The sequence below is a fragment of the Rhea pennata genome, chromosome 1 (genome assembly GCF_028389875.1).
Source record: "Rhea pennata isolate bPtePen1 chromosome 1, bPtePen1.pri, whole genome shotgun sequence".
NCBI lineage: Eukaryota > Metazoa > Chordata > Aves > Rheiformes > Rheidae > Rhea > Rhea pennata.
Window position 1 is genome coordinate 81,283,573 of NC_084663.1, and position 19,072 is coordinate 81,302,644.

The window sequence follows — 19,072 nt, forward strand, 5'->3', positions numbered from 1 at the left end:
AGAGAGCAATGGGGGGAAAAGATTTTATTCTTATCATTTACAATATTTACAGATAATAAATATTTTAATACTTCCCATATGTTCACTATTACAGAATACTGCAATACATCTTCCAAAGATCTCTTGCTGAAAACATCAGCGCCTCCTGCAAAAAGAAGAAAATGATAGAAAAAGTAGAAAAATTAATTTTCGCTTCAAATACATGGACATAAAATAACAGCAATATTGCCACAGATAAGGGGTATGCTTTGCTATTAAACTTCTGCACTAACAAGTCTAGTTTAAAGCAATAAGGTAGTAGACATCTTTTTAAAGTCTCTACTATATTGCTTTTGATTAAATACAGTTAGCAGTTAGATCTGCAATCTGTCATGAAACTAAGGCCATATATTTCACTACATTTTTCTCTCAGAGAAATAGGAAGAGGTTTTGGCTTTCCTTAAGATCCTATGCAAAAAGATTCCTGAATGCTATGTGTAGAAAGACTATCAATCTGTAACAAATAGGCCAAGCTCCAAAAAGAAAGATATAGCGGGAGAAATGAGAAATTTGGTTTTAAGGTAGAAAAAATGAAAATTCTTATTTCCTCTTTATGGCACCCATGTGCCTGTTGTGATTGTTGCCTGAGTGTGAAGTCAGCCTTGCAATTAAACCTGTCCCACAGTAGTCCTTTGGGCTATCTTCCCCAGTATAGACCACCCGTTAGACAAAGAGCTGTTTATGTTAGACATATACTATTCTGACTTGTACATGAATTTTTCTTCAGTAAAGTCTGTTCAGGTCTTGAACTAATGCTTGATTGAATTTTTCTCTTGTTGCTTGAATGAATGAAAAACCTATAGCCCTGTAACTTTGTCAGCCGAAGAGCTTGATCCTGAAAAAAAGGAGTATTTCATGTTAAACTCTGAGTACTCACAGCCCCTGTGGTGCTCAACCAAAGCTGAAAAATTTAGCATCTTCCTCTATACACTCCTAAAATCTGGAAGTTTTCTAATGGTTGCTGACAAACTAGTGTGAATTCTGTAATTCTCTCTTCCTTGGAGGATTCATGAGAACAAAAGCAGAATCCGCTCCCATCTTGTCAGTATATTACTTCTATTACAATTTTATATTTTAAATTATTTTCTAGTGGTGCTAAAGGAAATAGAGAAGGATTGGGCTTTTTCTCCTTCTATCACTGTGTGCAGTACATTTCTCTAGTGTATGTTGGTTTCCTTGGAAATGGTGGAACATGAAACTATAGAATAGAGTGTGATTTGCTGTGTAGCTGGACAGGTTTGCTAAGTAGGGTGGCAGTCCACATTGTGTCTCACACCCACATATATCCACAAAAAAAGCCAAAATCTTGAGAATTTAAGGATTTCTTAATTTACATTTTGAAAGTGGGACTACATTTAACATTAGACAGTCTACCCCTTTGAAAGATTTTTCAGGAAATTAGATAATAATGGTTAAATTCAATTGGAATAGCAATACAGTTGGAATGTCTGTGAGAAATATTTTTTTAATTGTCTAGAATGGAAATGTCAGCATGAAACTCCTTAATAATTAATTAGCAATACTGATATTCAGGGTATATTATAATATGTATAATGATAGCTGCATAATTCATGTAGCACAACTGTATATATGAGTCTGCACTACATAAGCTTATTTTCAAGACAGCAACATTTTCACTCTGGTTTGGATTAAGGCTTTACTTTAGAGTTTGAGCTAAAACACAGCTTGAGGATGGCCTCCATATTGCTAATAACTTGCAAGCTTCTTTCTATGATTTTGGTCCCAGATACTGTAAGATCAGCTACTTCTATGAGATACTTCCTGTAGTAAGTCAAAAGATCTAGAAAGCAGATCATTTTCTGTCTTTATTCTCATCTGAGCCCAAGATTTTGGGATGACAGAGGGACTCAGCATGAGAATTTTAGTTCAGCCTGTTGAACAGGAAGGAAGCAGCATGATGCTGTGAAAAGGAGACTCAAAATTTATCTTTGCACTTCCTCAGCATCTGCCTTCTACATTATACATATCCTTTTCTCCACTGTAATGTAGTGGTGCTTCTTCTGAGCTGCAGCTAGTTTTAGAAGTGCTACAAAAGCAGCTTCTGATGATGGAATATATGGATATGCTGACTGGATATGCCTTCCTTGTCTCCAGTCAGTAGATAGAGCAGAAGTTCCTGATTCATCTCCATACAGATATGAACCTCATTCAGATAGGAGGAGTCAGATTCAATGCAGTTTTTCATACTACTGCTAAGACAAAGTGGACAAGCACATTTTAGCTGGGAGGATCACATCTAAAATACATGGGGGTCTGGCACCTGTCTTCATTTAAATTTTAGAAACAATACCTTTTTGCCAGCTTACTGGGATATGTATAGGCTGATATACCAGCCATTTCCTAAGAGCTGAGTCTGCACATTATGCTCTGCATGTGGGAAGGAAGAATTTTGTATTCCTGTTTTAGAGTTTCTCTTTGTTTAATCATCTTCAGTTAAGTATCTGAAATACATATGTGGCCTCTTTGGAAAACGTCTCTCCTCCTATTGTAAAATTGCAATTTGGGCAGTGAGGAGGGTAAAGTTAAGTCTGGACTGGACTCTAAGGCTGACTGCCTCTAGCCGTCTAAATGTGTTTGAAACAAAGCATAAATGAGGAAAATTTAGAGGATTATATTTGTATCTCATTTATAGATCCCACTGAATATACAACAAAAGAAATAGTAATAAAAATAAATAACACTCAAAATGCCTTTGGATATTTTTTCCCCTACATTTCCGCATGCTGAAGACAGGAGCTATTTGTTCCCTACCATAGTTTCTTAACATCTGTTGAAACTTCAGACATCTCCTGACAGAAACTCTGGAATGTGCCTTTCCTAAGGCGCTGAATCAAAACCAGCCTCCATTACCTCATCGCTCACTGCTAAAGTTACGCTAACTGGTTTGTGATCAGGAATGCTGAATGCCTCCCAGAGAGGCTGAGAGGCCAATACCAGTAACTCCCATAGGTGCCAGTAGAAATTGAGGTGATGGAGCACATTGCAAACTGCGGACCCATAAAGCTTAACCTAAGGAAGCATTTTAGTAAATCCCACAGCTGATATCTCTTCCTAAGGGATTTACTGTGAGTAAGTGGTCCTTCTATTAACTTCCTATTCAGCCAAAGGGGAAGGGAGAAGAGAAGAGTGTGAGGGGCTGTTGTTGGAAGTGAAAATTTTTGAGGAGAGTTGAGAGAGGAAATGCTTGGTTTTGTTTCCAGGTGTTCAGACTTCCATTCAAAATTTCAAATGAAAGTGGACAAGTGCCGGGGGCATCCAGTCTTCAGACTCCAGCTCAACACTGCCCTGAAAACCCTTCATTGTTATGCAGGTGGAAAGCATGTCTCTCTCCAAAAGCAGTGCTCAACATTTTTTCAGCAGCAATGTAATTGTTTCACGAGTTGGCAAAAAGATGGAGCTGAATTAAAAGTCCTAATGACAGGGAAAATTTTATGGTAAAAGGCTGGTTTGCACTGTTTGCAGATATTACTGAGAGAGAAATTTTCTCTGTTCTCCCCTAAGATTAAACAATAAAATGAAGAACTCTAATGTAAGAGTAGGAAAGTTGCCAAAAAGAGGGATGTTGAGAGGGAGGAAAGAAAACTTCACCATTTTATAGATGCAGAGGTTTAAAGAACTTTAAATAAAACTCAAAGCTTTCAGTCAACTGAGGTCCAAACATGGGACCAAGATCTGATTTGAGAGATACTACATAAAAACAGTTTTGGAGATTTTAATGGCTATGATGTGCATTCTTTTAGCAGAAATAACTTTATTTTGCCTAAAAACTCAGTTTTAAGAAGCTCATTTTGACCATAAGTAGTTTACCTTGATTGTTGGTCATAGGAAAGGAAGACAAGATTGTCTTGGAGGAGTAAGGGTCGTGAGTTTTACCCTGCTGTGTCAGTGAATGGTTATATGGCTGGAGGGATAACGTTTACTTTCTGACATGAAAATTCACAGTGCAAAATGGAAAGGATACTTACCTTCAGAAAGAATTTTGCAACTGTACACTACTTGAAAAGCTATATGCCTAGTTCTTAGCAAAAAGGCATGCTAATACTCCAGGACTGAGGCTTTAACCTCACATACAGGAGTATAACAATTTCAGTAAATACATGGTGTCCCCCTGGAAAGGATATAGCACAATTACCTTGAAGTGTGATCATGCGTAGTAGTGGAGGTGTCCAAGAGTAGACTCTCCGTCGTGCCACTTCCACACATGCCAGGATTTATCCAAGTTGAACGGGCTCGCCTCTTTTTCTTCTCTTGCTCCTTACGTTTTCCAGGCTTTGCTTTCTTTTTCTTTCCTGATACCTTCAGGGGCTGCTCCTTGTAAGTCTGTGATTTGTTTGTCTCCTGAGTTAGATATCTGCCCTCATCATCACTGCCAAATCGGATGGGGTAGTTCTTTGTATTGGTAGCAGGCTTAGGGTTAGGTGAAACCTCTGAAGTTGCACGGATTTCTGCAGTGTTGACACCTTCAATTAAATTTTGAAGGAATATTCGTCTTCGTAAGTCTTGAATAGACTTGCCTTTGTCGTGCAACAGCTGGTGCTCTGATACAGCCCTTTTGCTAAAAAAAAGAGAAGAGCAGAAAGGAAAAAAGATATTTAGAATTTGATTATTGCCAGTGCTTGGAACACCTCCTCTCTCCTCAGGCAGCAGTGGCCACAGTGACCATGTACTAGCTCTCCAGCTTGGAAACGTCAAGTTAAGTTAAACTATTGGAGCAAGTTCTGCTTCTTGGAGTAGCTGCTCCCTGCAGAGAAGGGAAAGACCTAAGCCACTAACAATTCACAGCTGACTGATCATACGCCACCAGAACTGTAGCTGGATTAGTCACCACTCTGTTCTAGGAAAGCATTAAAACTCTTTAATATATTACACTTCAGGCAGTAAAATCAGGAAGGCAGTTGCCAGAGACAGGAGAACTAGGAGGTCAGATAATGGAGCACTGCAGTCGAATAAGAGAGGGAATAAATACTGAAGCCAGAAGCAGTGTTTATACAGCATCATTCTAATAATTTTCTTCTGCTTAGTCATGTACTTAAAAAATAAATAAATAAAAAGTGCATTTCGGTTCTAAATTTAAATAAGTGCAATTGCTGGAGTGTAATGGAAAAATTTTCAGATTTGAGTGCCTAAAACATAGGTACTTCTGTCTATAATGAGATATCCAGATAGGCAGCATCAGCAGTGAGGAGCTTCAGCTGCTCCTGTTGATTTTACTACTTGGCCACCTGTGTCTAATTATGATTTCAGATGCCTTCCTGAATACTCCTTTAAGGGTGGATTTCTGGGGCTGAATTCCTTGTTTTCTTTGCTCTCAGTGTCTTATGCTAGCCCTCCTCACTGGATCTTCCTTCAGAGCATCATGGCTTGTTTGAATAGATTTCTGGTACTCTTTCAGAATTCATTTATCCGTCATTGCTACTGTGACATTTTGGTTTACTAACATCTGTCTTGTTTTTAAGGAAACTGGGAGACAGCTTAGCTATCTGTCTTTCAGAGAGGTTGTACTGGCAAAAAAGGTGTGAAACTTAAGGAAAGAAGATGAAAGTGGCACTTAGATAATAAATAGCTGTGAGAAAATACATGCTTTTTCCTTGCTTTTGAGTAGGCATATAGCTGCACTGTGAACCACAGCAGGAGTGCAAGCTGGGATTTTAGTTGTGTTCCCATGAATACTATAATACAACTAATGCTTCAAATTGCCATACTTCACTGGGCTGAGATTGGCTATGTATCCGTTCATCTTGCATCAGGGTACTGCATGTGACTAGATCCTTACTAGTCAAAGAAAATGAATTCAGTGTCCTGCCAGTAGTATAATAATATAGTCAGTTAGCTGGATACACAGCTGTTTCTGAATGTGGATGAAATGCGAGGTGACACATGGTAGTGTGAGTGAATATTTCTTCCTTCCATCCCATATCTAACTATCCTGATATGTTACAAAGTTTCAAAATGTGATGGTCAAAGACGGTATGCTGAATAATTAGAAGCATTTTATAATTTATCTTTCTCAATCCCTTCGGGCAAACATTTTAGATTTGTGATTTGATCAACAGCTGAGCTGTTTGAAATTGGTGACTTCATGTAGCACTGGTTTAAGAGTACCCTTTCACTTTTTGTCTTTGTAAATCTGCACCTTGTTAAAGTTAAATTAGGTTAAAGTGGTCATAACTTAGTGTAAAAATTAGATGGAAACACCAACTTTCCCTCACTCCAAAATGAGACTGAAAGATGACTGTAGTTTTCACATAAAATGATACAGTGAGCATGCTTGCTCAAAATCAGGCCTAGATATGCTCAAAAGTTTTGTGAGCTCACATTTGGCCATACATTGTCCATCTTTTACATATCCTCAAATCAGATGAGTTTCAGATGACTTCAGGCCTTAGGGCAAGCATATGCCCTTCGATTTAATGACTCTAAGTAAAAATACAATGTGATACCACTGAGCTGAATCCATTTACTTCACTCTCTTCAATGTAGCTGTGACCATTAAAAAGAGTTCAGAATCTCCCCCAGGAGAACTGTTTTGACCAGTACCCTAACTGAAGCTCTCCAACAGCCATCTATAACCACTTTCTTGTTAAGGTCAGTCTGATTCGCAAACACGGTAATAAAACTAGCACCTTGGACTCTTCTACATGGCATGCTTTTGTGCTGTTCCTCAATCTATCCTTTGTGACTCAGATTACATTTCTAGCTTTAGAACTCCCTTTTCCCAGGGTATTTCCAAGGGAAATGGGAAAGCTTTCTCCTTTCACTCTTCTATTTTATAAAAAGCACACCAAATCTTAGTGCTTTACTGAGTTTAAAATAGTATGCCTCATGTGATGAGCAAAGATTTCCTGCCACCTCTTGTAAACTATTAAGGATAACTCCTTTTATCACAGACAGCCTAAAGCTGCCTTAATCCTGTAATGTGTATTTGGTCAATTTACCCACTGTTACAAAATCCTGACTCTCCAAAGCTTGTAATTAAAGGACTCTTGATTGAGAAGTTATTCCATTTTACAGAACTGAAATCTAAAGATTTGGTTCCAATACACACAAGACGGTCAAACTGCATTTCAGGACATACGTCTTGTGTGAATAAACATTTCCAAAATAATGCATGGATTGACGTGTGAAGGTTAGCCAAAGACGGTGGATTTCTGTTTAAATGTCTGTATGATATTTAGTATCAAGTCTGGCCCCAAATAACATTCTGCTATTCCAGATGATTGTATAACATTACGTAGTGTTACATTTCACACGACTTATTACTTCACCAGTATTACTTGGCCTCCAGACTTGAGGATTACATTTTGCCTACCAATTTCCTTTGTATACTGTAGATCAAAAATCTCCCTAAAATGAAGACAATGTGGTAGATGCATATCTCTCTGACCTTCTCCCTCCCTCAGCTCAGTCACTCAAACAACTCCTATGTTTGTAAACCAGAGGAAATAGCTTGCCCGTGGAGGCTGCTGTAAGAAGTGCTTCATAGTAGAAATATCAACATCTCACCCCCACACACAGAAGGGAGGCAATGGAAACAGAAATGATTGTATTCACATTTTGTGTATGATACGCAAGAAATACTAGGTTGTTAAGGTTAAGATAACCCACTAGAGGTCCCTTCCATCCTTCTATAAAATATACTTCTCATCTAAGGAAAAGACTCTGTCCCCAAACCAAATGCAGTAAATGCGAAGCTTACATATGATAGGCATTTCTGAGAGAAGGAAGATGATGGTGGTTTGTATTTGACCAAAGTGCCCAAAATAATTATTGTATCCAAGTATACTATGCACATATGAGACTTAATGTCTCCTTATAAGAAAAAAAACCACATAGTAGAAATAGAGGACTTCCGACAATTCTGACTTCTAAACACGTACTTCCTGATAACTTGTTCTCTTCAGACACATTCTTTGTTCATTCCCCCTCCCCCCCCCACTGGCTATCTCGTGTCACTGAGAAGTAACATTCTTCAAGCATCAGCTTTCTATCTCAGAATTGTTCTTATTTTACTGTTATTATCCTTGAATATCCATGTTGGGTCTGATCATAAGTTCAGCCAAATAAGGCTACAGTAAGCTTTCTGTCTGGACTTTGCAAGACTCTGAGTGCCTTTGCCTTGCACTGGCTCCAAAGGGAATAAAAGCTGCTCAACCTATCTCAGGATTAGGAAAAATATTTTCGGCAGATTTGAGAACATAATGCTGCAGTGTCTGGGCATGCTGATAAAAATATCTAATTTCACTTTGAGGCATTATTGGGTTTCTCAAAAGTTCTTTAGCTGCTAAAGCATTTCTATAACAAATAGTATGTCTGGCAATCTTTTCTGCGGCCAGTTTACAATAGTAGATAGCTTTCCATAGGAAATTTGCCTTACTAAGGTCTGTAAAACCAGGCCTATGCCATTTTGCTTTTTTTTTTTTTTTTCTTATGACTATAATAATGTGCTTCAGTATTTTTATCCATTACTGTTTAAGCCTTCCTTTGACTGAAAAAATATATCTAGGCTTAAGTGATTTATTAATCATTAACTCTAGGAATGGTTTGTGGTGGTATTAAAACAGGACACATGTTTGTGTGTGGTGTTTGTGTTTGTACTGTACCCACAAACAAAACTACGTGAATGCCACTGACTGACAGCTAACTTATTTCTTGTGTGTATTTTACATGCCATGGCAAAGAGGGAGTTGTGAAATGCATTTCTGACTGTTTAGCTTCCAAGTTTTTATTTTCCTCTTCTCAGGATAGAATTGGGACAGTGGGAAGACCTCTAATCTTGACCTTTTAAAAAAAGTGTTAGAATAACCCTTACTTAAAAAAAGAGAAAGAGTATTTCTTTGCAAATGTTAAACTTTCTAACAAATTTGGCTTAACTCCAATTCAGTTTCTTAGCCAAGAAAATACAGAATTTGACTGTACTTCAATTATTTTCTTCTTCTTCTTTTTTAATTTACAGAACTGAAGTTTGAGTTTGCTGTAGAAAACAGTCTCAGACAAAAGAAATAGCTCAGAAGTATTTTGCAGGAGTACAAACATTAATGGACTGAGAAAAATGTACTGTAGCATTATCATCAATACAATGTTCTACACAATTTGTTGTATGAGATTTATAACAGCTTCCCACTTGGTGCCAAAGTTCAGGCATTTCTGAAGTCACTTCACCTGGGGGTATTTTAGTTGCTTAAATGGCAGAGGAAGAGCTATCTGTAGCTCTTGTCCTTACGTACATAAGGAAACAATTGCTAGAGAACCTATCTGGAATTAAATTTCCTCTGTCATGCTTTCCTGTATGGTGTGATTGGATTTTTCTAATTCTCTTTCTCCTGATTTCCTTTTGAACTTAATAAAAATACAGGCCTCTGCAGTAGAGACTGAAGGGTTCCTTAGAAAATCTGATGCAAGTCCACCACTGAAATGCCCACAGACAGCCAGGGAGCTACGTGGGTGAAACAATTGCTCCTACATCAGCCCAGTGTTTTTTCTGGTGCACTTTGCCTAGGTGATGTTAGTGTGAGCCATGTTGATTGTTTTGGAAGAAGCAAAGAGGTCATTTCCACAACAGAATCTTTTACAATATTCAGCTGCATTATCATTTATCAAAAACACACAGCCACCTCCAAGCTGGATACTGGACCCCTGCTGGAAAAAATATTGCTAACAGGACAGAAATACAAATAAATTGCTCAGTACTTCACTTTCATGATAGCCCTAACTACTGTATATTTTCACTAGTCTTATCAATATTAACTCCATGCCAAGATGTAAAAGGGTATAGAGTACAGTGTCTAACATACAGAAGTTTGATAAAATGGGATGCTCCCTCCTAGGACTCCAGAAGGGCACAGAAAGGTTCATAAGCAACAGTGTATACCGGACACACATACCACTGTATTGCTGCTCCCCACAGAAGTCACTCCCAAGTTTAGCATTCCCTTGTCCAATAGTTTTATAAGGTCAGAGAACTGAAAGGTTCCCTTTGCCTGATGCAAGCGATGGCTTGCAGAAGTCCCTTCACCTACTACTTAGACAAAACCAGTGACAAGAACACCTGGGGCAGGTAAATCAAGAGCCAGTCCTGTGCTGAGCTGTGCTGGGAAGCACTCCTGGGGGCTGGGAAACTTACCGGTCTGCAAGCGCTCACCTTATGGGCCCACGGATGTGTGTCCCCACAGATTTTCCTCCCCACTTAAATAAGGATCAAAGCGAGAAAAGGGAAACTCACAGTCTGCGGCTGATCCCCTCCACTGATCTCCCGTAAGAGGGCACGGAATAGCTCAGCAGAAACACTGCGAAACTCCACTGCTGGAAGAGTTTAGTGAACATTGTATGCTCTGGGTCTTAAAACCTGAAAGGAAAGGAAGATCAGTCCCGAGCGACACATGTGCCAGCGCTGTCCCCAAACGGTCCCTGCTTTCAGCTGCACCAGTTCCGAGATTGTGAAGGAAAAACAAACTTTCTGAACTCTCGGCAGAGGCTCCTTTCTTCCAAACTTTGTTCGGTCCTCTCCTTTCCTTGTTGCCTGCCTCCATCAAGCTACTCGGAGGCAAGATCTCTCTCTTAATATTGTTAAAAAAAATCGAGCTCACAACACAAAACGCATGTTCGTTTGTCTCCCTGAGCCGTGTTCAACTCTAGTCTGGAAAGCGGCTAGTTCAGAGCTTTATGTTACAATGCAAACCCTCTTTTCAGATAAGGAAAGGTTCTCAAAAGTCAGCTCAGCTATTTTCTTTTCTAAACAGGCGCAAACGTACTCAGACGTTCTCTCTCTCTCTCTCATACACACACACACACACAGAGGCAGGGAGAAATGCCTCTATACATCTGTTTGTACCTCTGAAAAAAATCAGGTTTGTGTCCGTCGCTTCCACAAAGTTGGGTCCACGCTGTGTCAAAGGAAAATGAACTCAAGCAAAAGCGTGTTGTGAAGCTGGAAAGCCAGAGAAGTCTAAAAGGAGCGGTAGCCCGGGGAAGCTCAAAGGGTGAGAAACATGCTTGGCTGTGCAGGTTGGATTGGGCTGGAGCCTGCAATGTTCACACGCTCCGGAGCAGCCTCTAGGAGACCTGAAGGAGGACGGCGGCTTTTGCAAAGAGATGGCGCCCTAAGAACATGTGCGAAGTGAGTGAGAGCCCAGCGCGGGATACTCGCAGCCAAAAAGGAGACTAGAAATCAGCGCTTTCCAGGACCGAAGTCAAAACGGAGAGAAAAAAGGAAAACACCCGCGGTAGCACATGCATGCAGCAGACCCCAAGGACTCTCGCCAAGCTCTTCGCATCTTCTGCAGCCGAGATCTTTTCTCTATCCCTCTTCGTGTTTACCCTTAGGTCAGCGCCACCCCCGTCGCAGCACAGTGAAAAGGGCGATCCCCCATCAGCAGGGCACTTTTCAGATCAAGCCCCAATGCCTAGCCTGAGATTGTTGCCACCTTTCCTTTCACACACCTACCGTTGATCGTCGCGAGTTCACCTATTAGCTGCAGGGCTGATTCCTAATGATGTTAACTGTATGCTAGTAAAAGGGGAGGCGGGGGGGGAGGGGGGGCTAAAGGGGAGGGCAAGGGGAAGGACTCGCAGTCTGTTCACACAGGCGCTGCTGGCCAAAAAAATAAATCAGTGGAAAGTTTTCCTCCTCCTCTCCCTCTTGCGCTCTCTTCAACTTCTCCCCTCCGCGAGAGTCTATTGGGGCTGGGGTGCTGCGAATATCTGCGTCAGGTTACGCGAGGCAGGCAGTGGCGGAGGGGCTGCGGAGTGCGCGGCGGGGGTGGGGTGAGGGTGGGGGTGGGGTGCCAGGCGGCCCCGGCGGCAGCCCAGTGCGCCCCGCTGCCCCTCCGTTGCACCCTCTGCCACCCCCGCGCCCCACAGCCCTGAGCTTCTCCCGCGCCGAGGCAATGGCCGAATTTTCCGTCGCAGAAAAACACTTAGCAAAAAAAACCAAAGGTAACACAACCCGCCCCGTTATGCAGCCTCCTTGCGCAAGAAACTGCCCCGAGCTATTATTATGAAGTAACGTATGGGGAGAAAAGCCTGAGTTTTTCGGATGCCCCCCTCTCTATCCCCCGCGGCTAGTTCCCTCTCTCGCGCTCTGTCTCTGTCTGTCTGTCACTCTCTCTCTTTTTTTCTTCTTCTTCAAGGGAAATAATTTGTAAGTCAATCTTCCTATGTAACTATGTAACAACAGAAGATGGGTTTTCTTGCACTCCTTGGCCTTGCTCAAGTGTTTTCAGTCAAGAATAAACACCTGGGGGGACACAAGCTGCCCCTTGGCAGCATCCTGGCCAGCACGCCCTCGGCCACGCATACAGCTGTGCCTAGTGGGCACCTCTGGGCGGGACCCGTCCAGTACCGCCGCCGTCCCCACCGCCAGCAGGTACGCAGGGGTCATTTGTTCCCGTCACCAACAGCCTGGTTTACAGCGACCCCCTTCCCTGCGCCCTCACAAGCCGAAACAAAATACTGAGGTGTGGTGGGTGGTGGCTCCTACTCATCCTCGCCTCGTTTTACAGAACGCTTTCTGAAGAAAATTTAGTTGCGAGCGAACCGTTTTCATACCTGCAGGTTATTTTGCGTTAAATGATACTTGCTGCCACAATTAAAAAACCCCACCTAGTTAGCCAAATTTCGCACCATACAGGTAAATAAAACCGAAAACATAAGACCTGAAATAGAAATCATGCTGAAAACACTAAATCGTTTATACTGTAAATAAATCCCCTGTGCATTAAAATGTATAGCTAATAGGCTTCTTTGATTTACATTGCCCTTTTAACTAATTAAATATAATTGTGACATCCCCTGAAAACAGCCCCCCCCCCCACTCATAGCTCTATTGCTGGTGTTAATGGTAAAATGTCCACCAAATATTTTTAGAATTTCCTTTCCTCCAGAAATAAAAAAAAAAAAAAAAAAAAAAAATCCACCCTTACAGACTCAGGAAAAATAAATAGTCCTTATAATCTTGGAATACTGAAGTTTCTTCACAATTTATTACTTCACCTTTTCCTTGAGTTAAACCCTCTGTGCCTCTCAGAGATCACCCTGGCTGATCTTCTCAACAACAGCTTCCAAAACTATTCTCTATTCTTAAAGAAAAAAGAAGTGGAAAAAAGAAATACTTTTTAAAAATAAATTCAATTCTAAAGAGTTTTTATTTGCATGTGACAGATTAGTGTTAAATAAAGGATTTTAAAAGCAGGTGCTTTTCTCCCTTGCTGTTCTTTTCATTATGAAGAACAGAAGCTTCTCGTAATATATATAATGAGGGAGACCCTTGTCTATTGCTTGTATTGAAAAGATCAAACTTGTAACATCACTAACCACCCTCCTATGGCTGAGTTTGCCTCATCTCTGCCTCAGTGGGCTTGGAAAAAAAAATCTATGTCTTTGCTAATATGGCAGGAACTAAACAGTGCCAAAATCATTGCGAAGACCTACTGTCATACCATGATAGTAATACTGTGCTCCCCCTTTTTTCATTTTTCCCCTCTGCCCCTGAAAACTGTTTGTCATCTGCACAACTGGTGTAGCACTTTTCTCCCACCACCTACACACGTCTAACCCATGAGCAAATTCCTCCTGGTGCCTAGCCTCACTGCAAGCCTAAGCCCTCTCCGCGTGGCTAGATGGGGTAAAACTCCCCTGGATTTGAGTCCTACCCCTACTTTGTATCCTTCCCTGCTGGCTGGAGCTGGGCAGGAATCGACGCCAGGGAAGCGGCTCCCCAACCAGCGCTGCCACCTGCTGCACCTTGCCTCCCTCTGCCTCAGCCTTTCCTCCCTGCCAGCCCTGAGCAGCATCCCGAGGAAATGTTTTGCCTCTCCCCTTGCCTCAAGAGGCAGGATGAGGCAGGACAAGGGGAAGAGGTGGTGGAGAGGGGCTTTGGTGCGTGTGTGGGGACAGGAATTGCCTCATCCCCACACCTGTGTCAAAGCATTGTTCCATCCCTGGGCATCCCCAGCAGTGGCTGGCCTTTAGGACCAGGGGGAAGGACACAAATCTATTTAGGTTTCACCTGCTGGAGCCTTGGTTAGGGCAGGGCTCCCTGCCAGGTGAGGTACTTGCGGTGGCTGGTTGTTTTCCCGGTTGGGGCTCACAGTGGGATGGGTCATTTGGTCAGACCTGAAAGAGGCTTCAGCAGTGAGGAGGTGAGGCAAAACCCTGGGTTTGTCTTTGTGGTCAAGCCCTCCCTCCTACCACCCTCTTTCTCACAGATGCACCTTATCTTTCTATTTTTTCTGCCCCCTGTCTCCCCCCTTCTTCCATCACAAAGATAATGACAATTTGGAGGGATGAATCGCTTGGCTTCTGCCTCCTTTTTCCTTAAGTACAAACAGGGATAAATCAGCTTTCCTATAAGGAAGTTGACCTGGGAGGTTGGTTAGGAAGGTAATTCCCTATCCTAGGTCTGGCACGTTAATTCCTGAGAGGGGAGTAGTGCCAGCGGCTGCTGGCAGGTGAGGGACTGGCTTCTCCCAAACGCCACTCAGGAGCAAAACAAAAAACAGACAAGTGGGACAGGTTCAGCTAATTGGGGAGGAGCTGCAAGTGTAGCCTCAGAGGGAGAGAAAGAAGGAAATAATGACTAACCCCCTGCCCGGTGCACAGAGGCAGGCAAAATTCTGAGCTCCACAAACTTCCCATCCTTCACCTTTGTGAAGTTCTGTTTCTCCTTCCTCCCACCTGTTTTATTCACAATAAGGCAATTTCATCATTTCCCCTTCCAGACTTCTATAACCTCAGTTGCACTAGTCTAGAGCTTCAGCTCAGATGGTGAGTTTAAATACCCAGTTCTTTCCAGGGTGGAAAAAGATGGCGTTCAGAAAAAAAAAACACACAACAAAAAAACCCTCCCACAGCTGTGCTGACTGCTTGAGAGTTTGGAAAGGAAGGGAAGGGAGTGATTGCCCGCCTCGTCCTGCAAGGACCAGAAATCCTATGAGATTTACACAACCCCAGATCTGACATGCTTCACAGCTTTCTGGAGATTAGGTGCAAAGTTCCAGCCTGTTTTTGTTCTTGTTTTTTAAAAAGCTTACAGGGTGGTCCTGAGGGTATGCCTGTTATGCTAGTAAGTAGTAAACAGAATTGGTTGCAGATTTAAGCAGATTTTCTTGCACATACTCACTCTCACCTGCAACCTACCCATGTAAGTACTCTGGTGTCCCCAGCTCTCATAGCAGTTGTCTTCCTCCACTCTGGCTCTCCCGTGGCTGTCAGGTAAGAGAAACTCCTGTCTGATACGCTGTATTCTAATTGAGTGAAGAGATTGCTTCAAGAGAAAACCTTTCTTTCATTCCCATCAGCAAAACCCAGACATTTCATGGTACTGGATTTGTGCACACTAATCTCTTTTAATAAACTAGCTGAGCTAGTTTAATAGACTATAGCTGAATATTAAACTAGCTGAGCAAAGCTGCCTTTCCCACCCGAGGGGCAGCCAGAGCTCCCCAGTTCAGCTATTGACCCAATGCACAGTTTATTCAGACAATGTGCATTTAATTTAACATGTTCAAGAAAAAAAATTGTGTGGAACTAGATACAGTTTTGCCAAATCTTCTGTCTGGTTCCTAGAATCTAGTAGACACCAAAAGGAATAATTTTCAAATTTGAGGGCAAAGAGTCAGTTATTAATTTATAAAGCCTGTTCCTACTATATATAGTTCCATGGTGAATGTAGCTGGCATCCTGTGGTGGTGTAGACTGTTCAATATGGAAAAACTCCAGAGCATAAAAAAGCAAATCAGATTATGAGTCGGATGGAGTTTGCAAGTGAGTGGGACTGGTTAGCCCCAGTGAGCTGTCCATGGTGGTTAAGGACTTTTGATTTAGTTCTCCTCCTGTCACAGCAAGTCACAGACCACCTTCCCCTAGGTGCCTTTCTGCAAATATCATCAAAGGGGTGCCTCTCTGGTGGTTTTGGAGTACAAAAGGCATTTCTGCTCACTGAGGAATGTACCCATTGGCCATTTTAAAGATATTACCACATCCTGCATTAATGGCTCTCTAATCCTGACTTATAAGGGGTTGGTGATTATAGCGAGCTAATAGATCTCTTCCATTTCTATTTCTAACACCTCTACTTATAATATAAACTCCAGGTAAGCAACCAGAAAGTAACAGACAATTATTTTAGACTCCTGTTCAAGGAATGCTTGCAAACATCCAATATCCAAATATTCATGATACTTGAACTGCTAACAGCAACCATACTTAGTGATGCAGGTATTTTCATTTAGTGTCTTGAAACTTTAAGCTGTTAAGCTCTTCCTTTCTAGGTCTGGTCTTGACTTCAGCTTTAAATATCTCTTAACATAGATTGGGCTGTTTTATTTGTTCCGTTTTCTAACTGAATATATATTAAACAACAACCGGAACAAACATGTCTAGTCTGTTTAACTTGCACAAAACTATTACCAAACTTGGCTGGCTGGAGAACAAGAATTCAATTTAAAGAAAAGAAGGAGTGGGGAGAGAAGCTTGAAGCTTTTTTTTCTTTTTTTTTTCCTCTATGTTGGAACAAAATCCAGCCTTTCAGACCATTTGTTTTGAGAGAAGATGGACTCACCTCTTGCCCAGGAATAGCTTAGTGGTTAGAGTACTCATCTGGGATATGGAACACCAAAGTTCAAGTCTGTACCCTTCTCTGTTTCAGACCCCTAATCCCTGGACTGCTGGCTTCTCTCAGTTCCATCCCAGACATGAAAATCTTTTCTGATGACATTAGTAATTGATATTTTCCAAAGGGAGAAAAACAAACATTTAGTCAAGGAAAAATTCCCATCTAACAGTCCACTGAGCAGCCCGGGATTTCTGGTTAAACAAGGAGAACCCAGTGCTGCCACCAGACAATAATGGAAAGGAATTCCAAGATATGAAGAGAAAAGAATGTGCTATGAAAAAGGCGGGAGTCTGTCTTTCCCCATTAGGCCTGCAGCAGTAATGTGGTTAAGGCGTACAATCACAGAATCGGTAAGGTTGGAAAGGATCTCTGGAGATCATCTAGACCAACTCCCCTGCTCAAGCAGGGTCACCTATAGCATGTTAGACAGTATAGCATTGAATATCTCCAGAGAGGAGACTCCACAACCTCTCTGGGCAACCCATTCCAGTGCTCTGTCACTCTCACAGTGAAGAAATGCCCCCTCACATTCAGGCGGAACTTCCTGTGGATCAATTTCTGCCTGTTGCCTGTCAAATGGGACAACTGAAAAGAGTTTGTCCGGGTCCCCTTGACACCCTCCCTTCAGGTACTTATACACATTCATAAGATCTCCCCTCAGTCTTCTCTTCCCCAGGCTAAAGAGGCCCAGCTCTCACAGCCGTTCCTCACAGTGCAGATGCTCCACTCCTCTAAATATCTTCGTAGCCTAGGCTGGACTCTCTCCAGTAGCTCCATGACTGTCTTGTACTGGGGAGCCCAGAACTGGATGCAGTATTCCAGATGAGGCCTCACCAGCACTGAGTAGAAGGGCAGGATCACCTCCCTCGACCTGCTGGCAACACTCTTCCTAATGCACCTCACGAGACCATTGGCTTTCTTGGCCACAAGAGCACATTGCTGACTCATGGTCAACTTGTCGTTCACCAGCACTCCCAGGTCCTTCTCTGCAGAGTTGCTTTCCAGCAGGTAAGCCCCCAGCTTGTACTGGTGCATGGGGTTATTCCTCCCTAGGTGCAGGGCTCTGCACTTGCCCTTGTTGAACCTCAGGAGGTTGCTGTCTGCCCAACTCTCCAGCCTCTCCAGGTCTCTCTGAATGGCAGCACAGCCCTCAGGTGTATCAGCCACTCCTCCCAGCTTGGTATCATCAGCCATCTTGCTGAGGAGGCACTCTGTCCCTTCACCCATGTCAGTGAGGCCTGGGGGACACCATTAGCCACAGGCCTCCAACTAGACTCCACGCCACTGATGACGACCCTCTGAGCTTTGCCTTTCAGCCAGCTCTCAGTCCACCTCACTCTCCACTCGTCTAACCCACACTTCCTGAGCTTCTCTAGGAGGATGTTCTGGGAGGCAGTGTCAAAAGCCTTGCTGAAGTCAAGGTAGACAACGTCCACTGCTCTCCCCTCATCTACCCAGCCAGTCATTCCACCACAGAAGGCTATCAGATTGGTTAAGCATGATTTTCCTTTGGTGAATCCATGCTGACTACTCCTGATGACCTTCTTTTTCTCCATATGCCTGGAGATGACATCCAGAATGAGCTGTGCCTTGTTTAGTGCTGATTTTTAGTTGAAACACAAGATAAAGTTTAACTTCTTTTGACTTCCCAGCTCAGAAAACCATACTAAAAGAATTGAGTTGCTTATGTGAAGCTTGAAGTTCTGCTTATGGATTTGGACAGCAAGGTACCACATGCTCTTCCATGAGCATAGCCTCTGTTGATTAAGATTTCTTAAAGATGTATCTTTGTCATAAATGCTTTTTAATTGTTATAATTATTGTTCTTCTGTAATCCACCTTATAGGAACTGTATTTCTTCTTGCTGTTCTTTTTAAAACATACAAATGGCTAGAAGTATTAGGTACTGCCTCTGGTTTGACTCAAATTTGCTTTGCTTCTTCTCTGGACATGTAAAATTATGCCACATCCACTCTTTTCATATTGCATAAATTATTCATTTTTTCCCCATTGGAACAAACTGCATCCTTAGCTTTTCCTAGAAGTCATGGGATCTGGTCCAGCCCTCACAAAACCAAACTGATTCTCTTCATTCACTTTATCTGGACAGAGATCAGCTTCTTATATGGCTAACACTTATCCAAATTTTGAGTGTCCTTTGAGCTTACAATATGATTGGTTTGACATGATATTCCACAGGCTACTAAGCCTAAGCTGTAACAAACCAAATTGAATGACCACTTGACTTGCTTCTAACAGGCTGTGCATAGTGAAATGTAGCCTGTGGAGCTGTGAACAACACTCTGCATAATCAGCTTGGACAGTAGGAGATGTAAGCAAGCAAAGTTTTAAAAGAACTTCAATTAACTCTTGCAAGTTATGTTTCTAAATTTACTACCTTAT

General features: G+C 42.1%; 1 protein-coding gene across 2 annotated transcripts; it reads right to left on the reverse strand.

The window, feature by feature from the left end:
• Positions 1-9: 9 nt before the first annotated feature.
• PTHLH (parathyroid hormone like hormone) lies at positions 10-11,558 on the reverse strand. Of its 2 annotated transcripts, none has more exons than XM_062570870.1 (4): positions 11,501-11,558; positions 10,280-10,402; positions 4,193-4,615; positions 10-145 (listed from the first exon to the last, which is right to left on the reverse strand). In XM_062570870.1, the coding sequence occupies exons 2-4, from the start codon at positions 10,378-10,380 to the stop codon at positions 136-138; spliced, it is 534 nt and encodes a 177-aa protein (XP_062426854.1). In that variant the 5' UTR covers positions 10,381-10,402; positions 11,501-11,558; the 3' UTR covers positions 10-135. The 2 variants fall into 2 exon arrangements, with proteins under 2 accessions (XP_062426854.1, XP_062426853.1); XM_062570869.1 differs by lacking the exon at positions 11,501-11,558 and adding an exon at positions 10,889-11,322.
• Between the last annotated feature and the right edge of the window lie 7,514 nt (positions 11,559-19,072).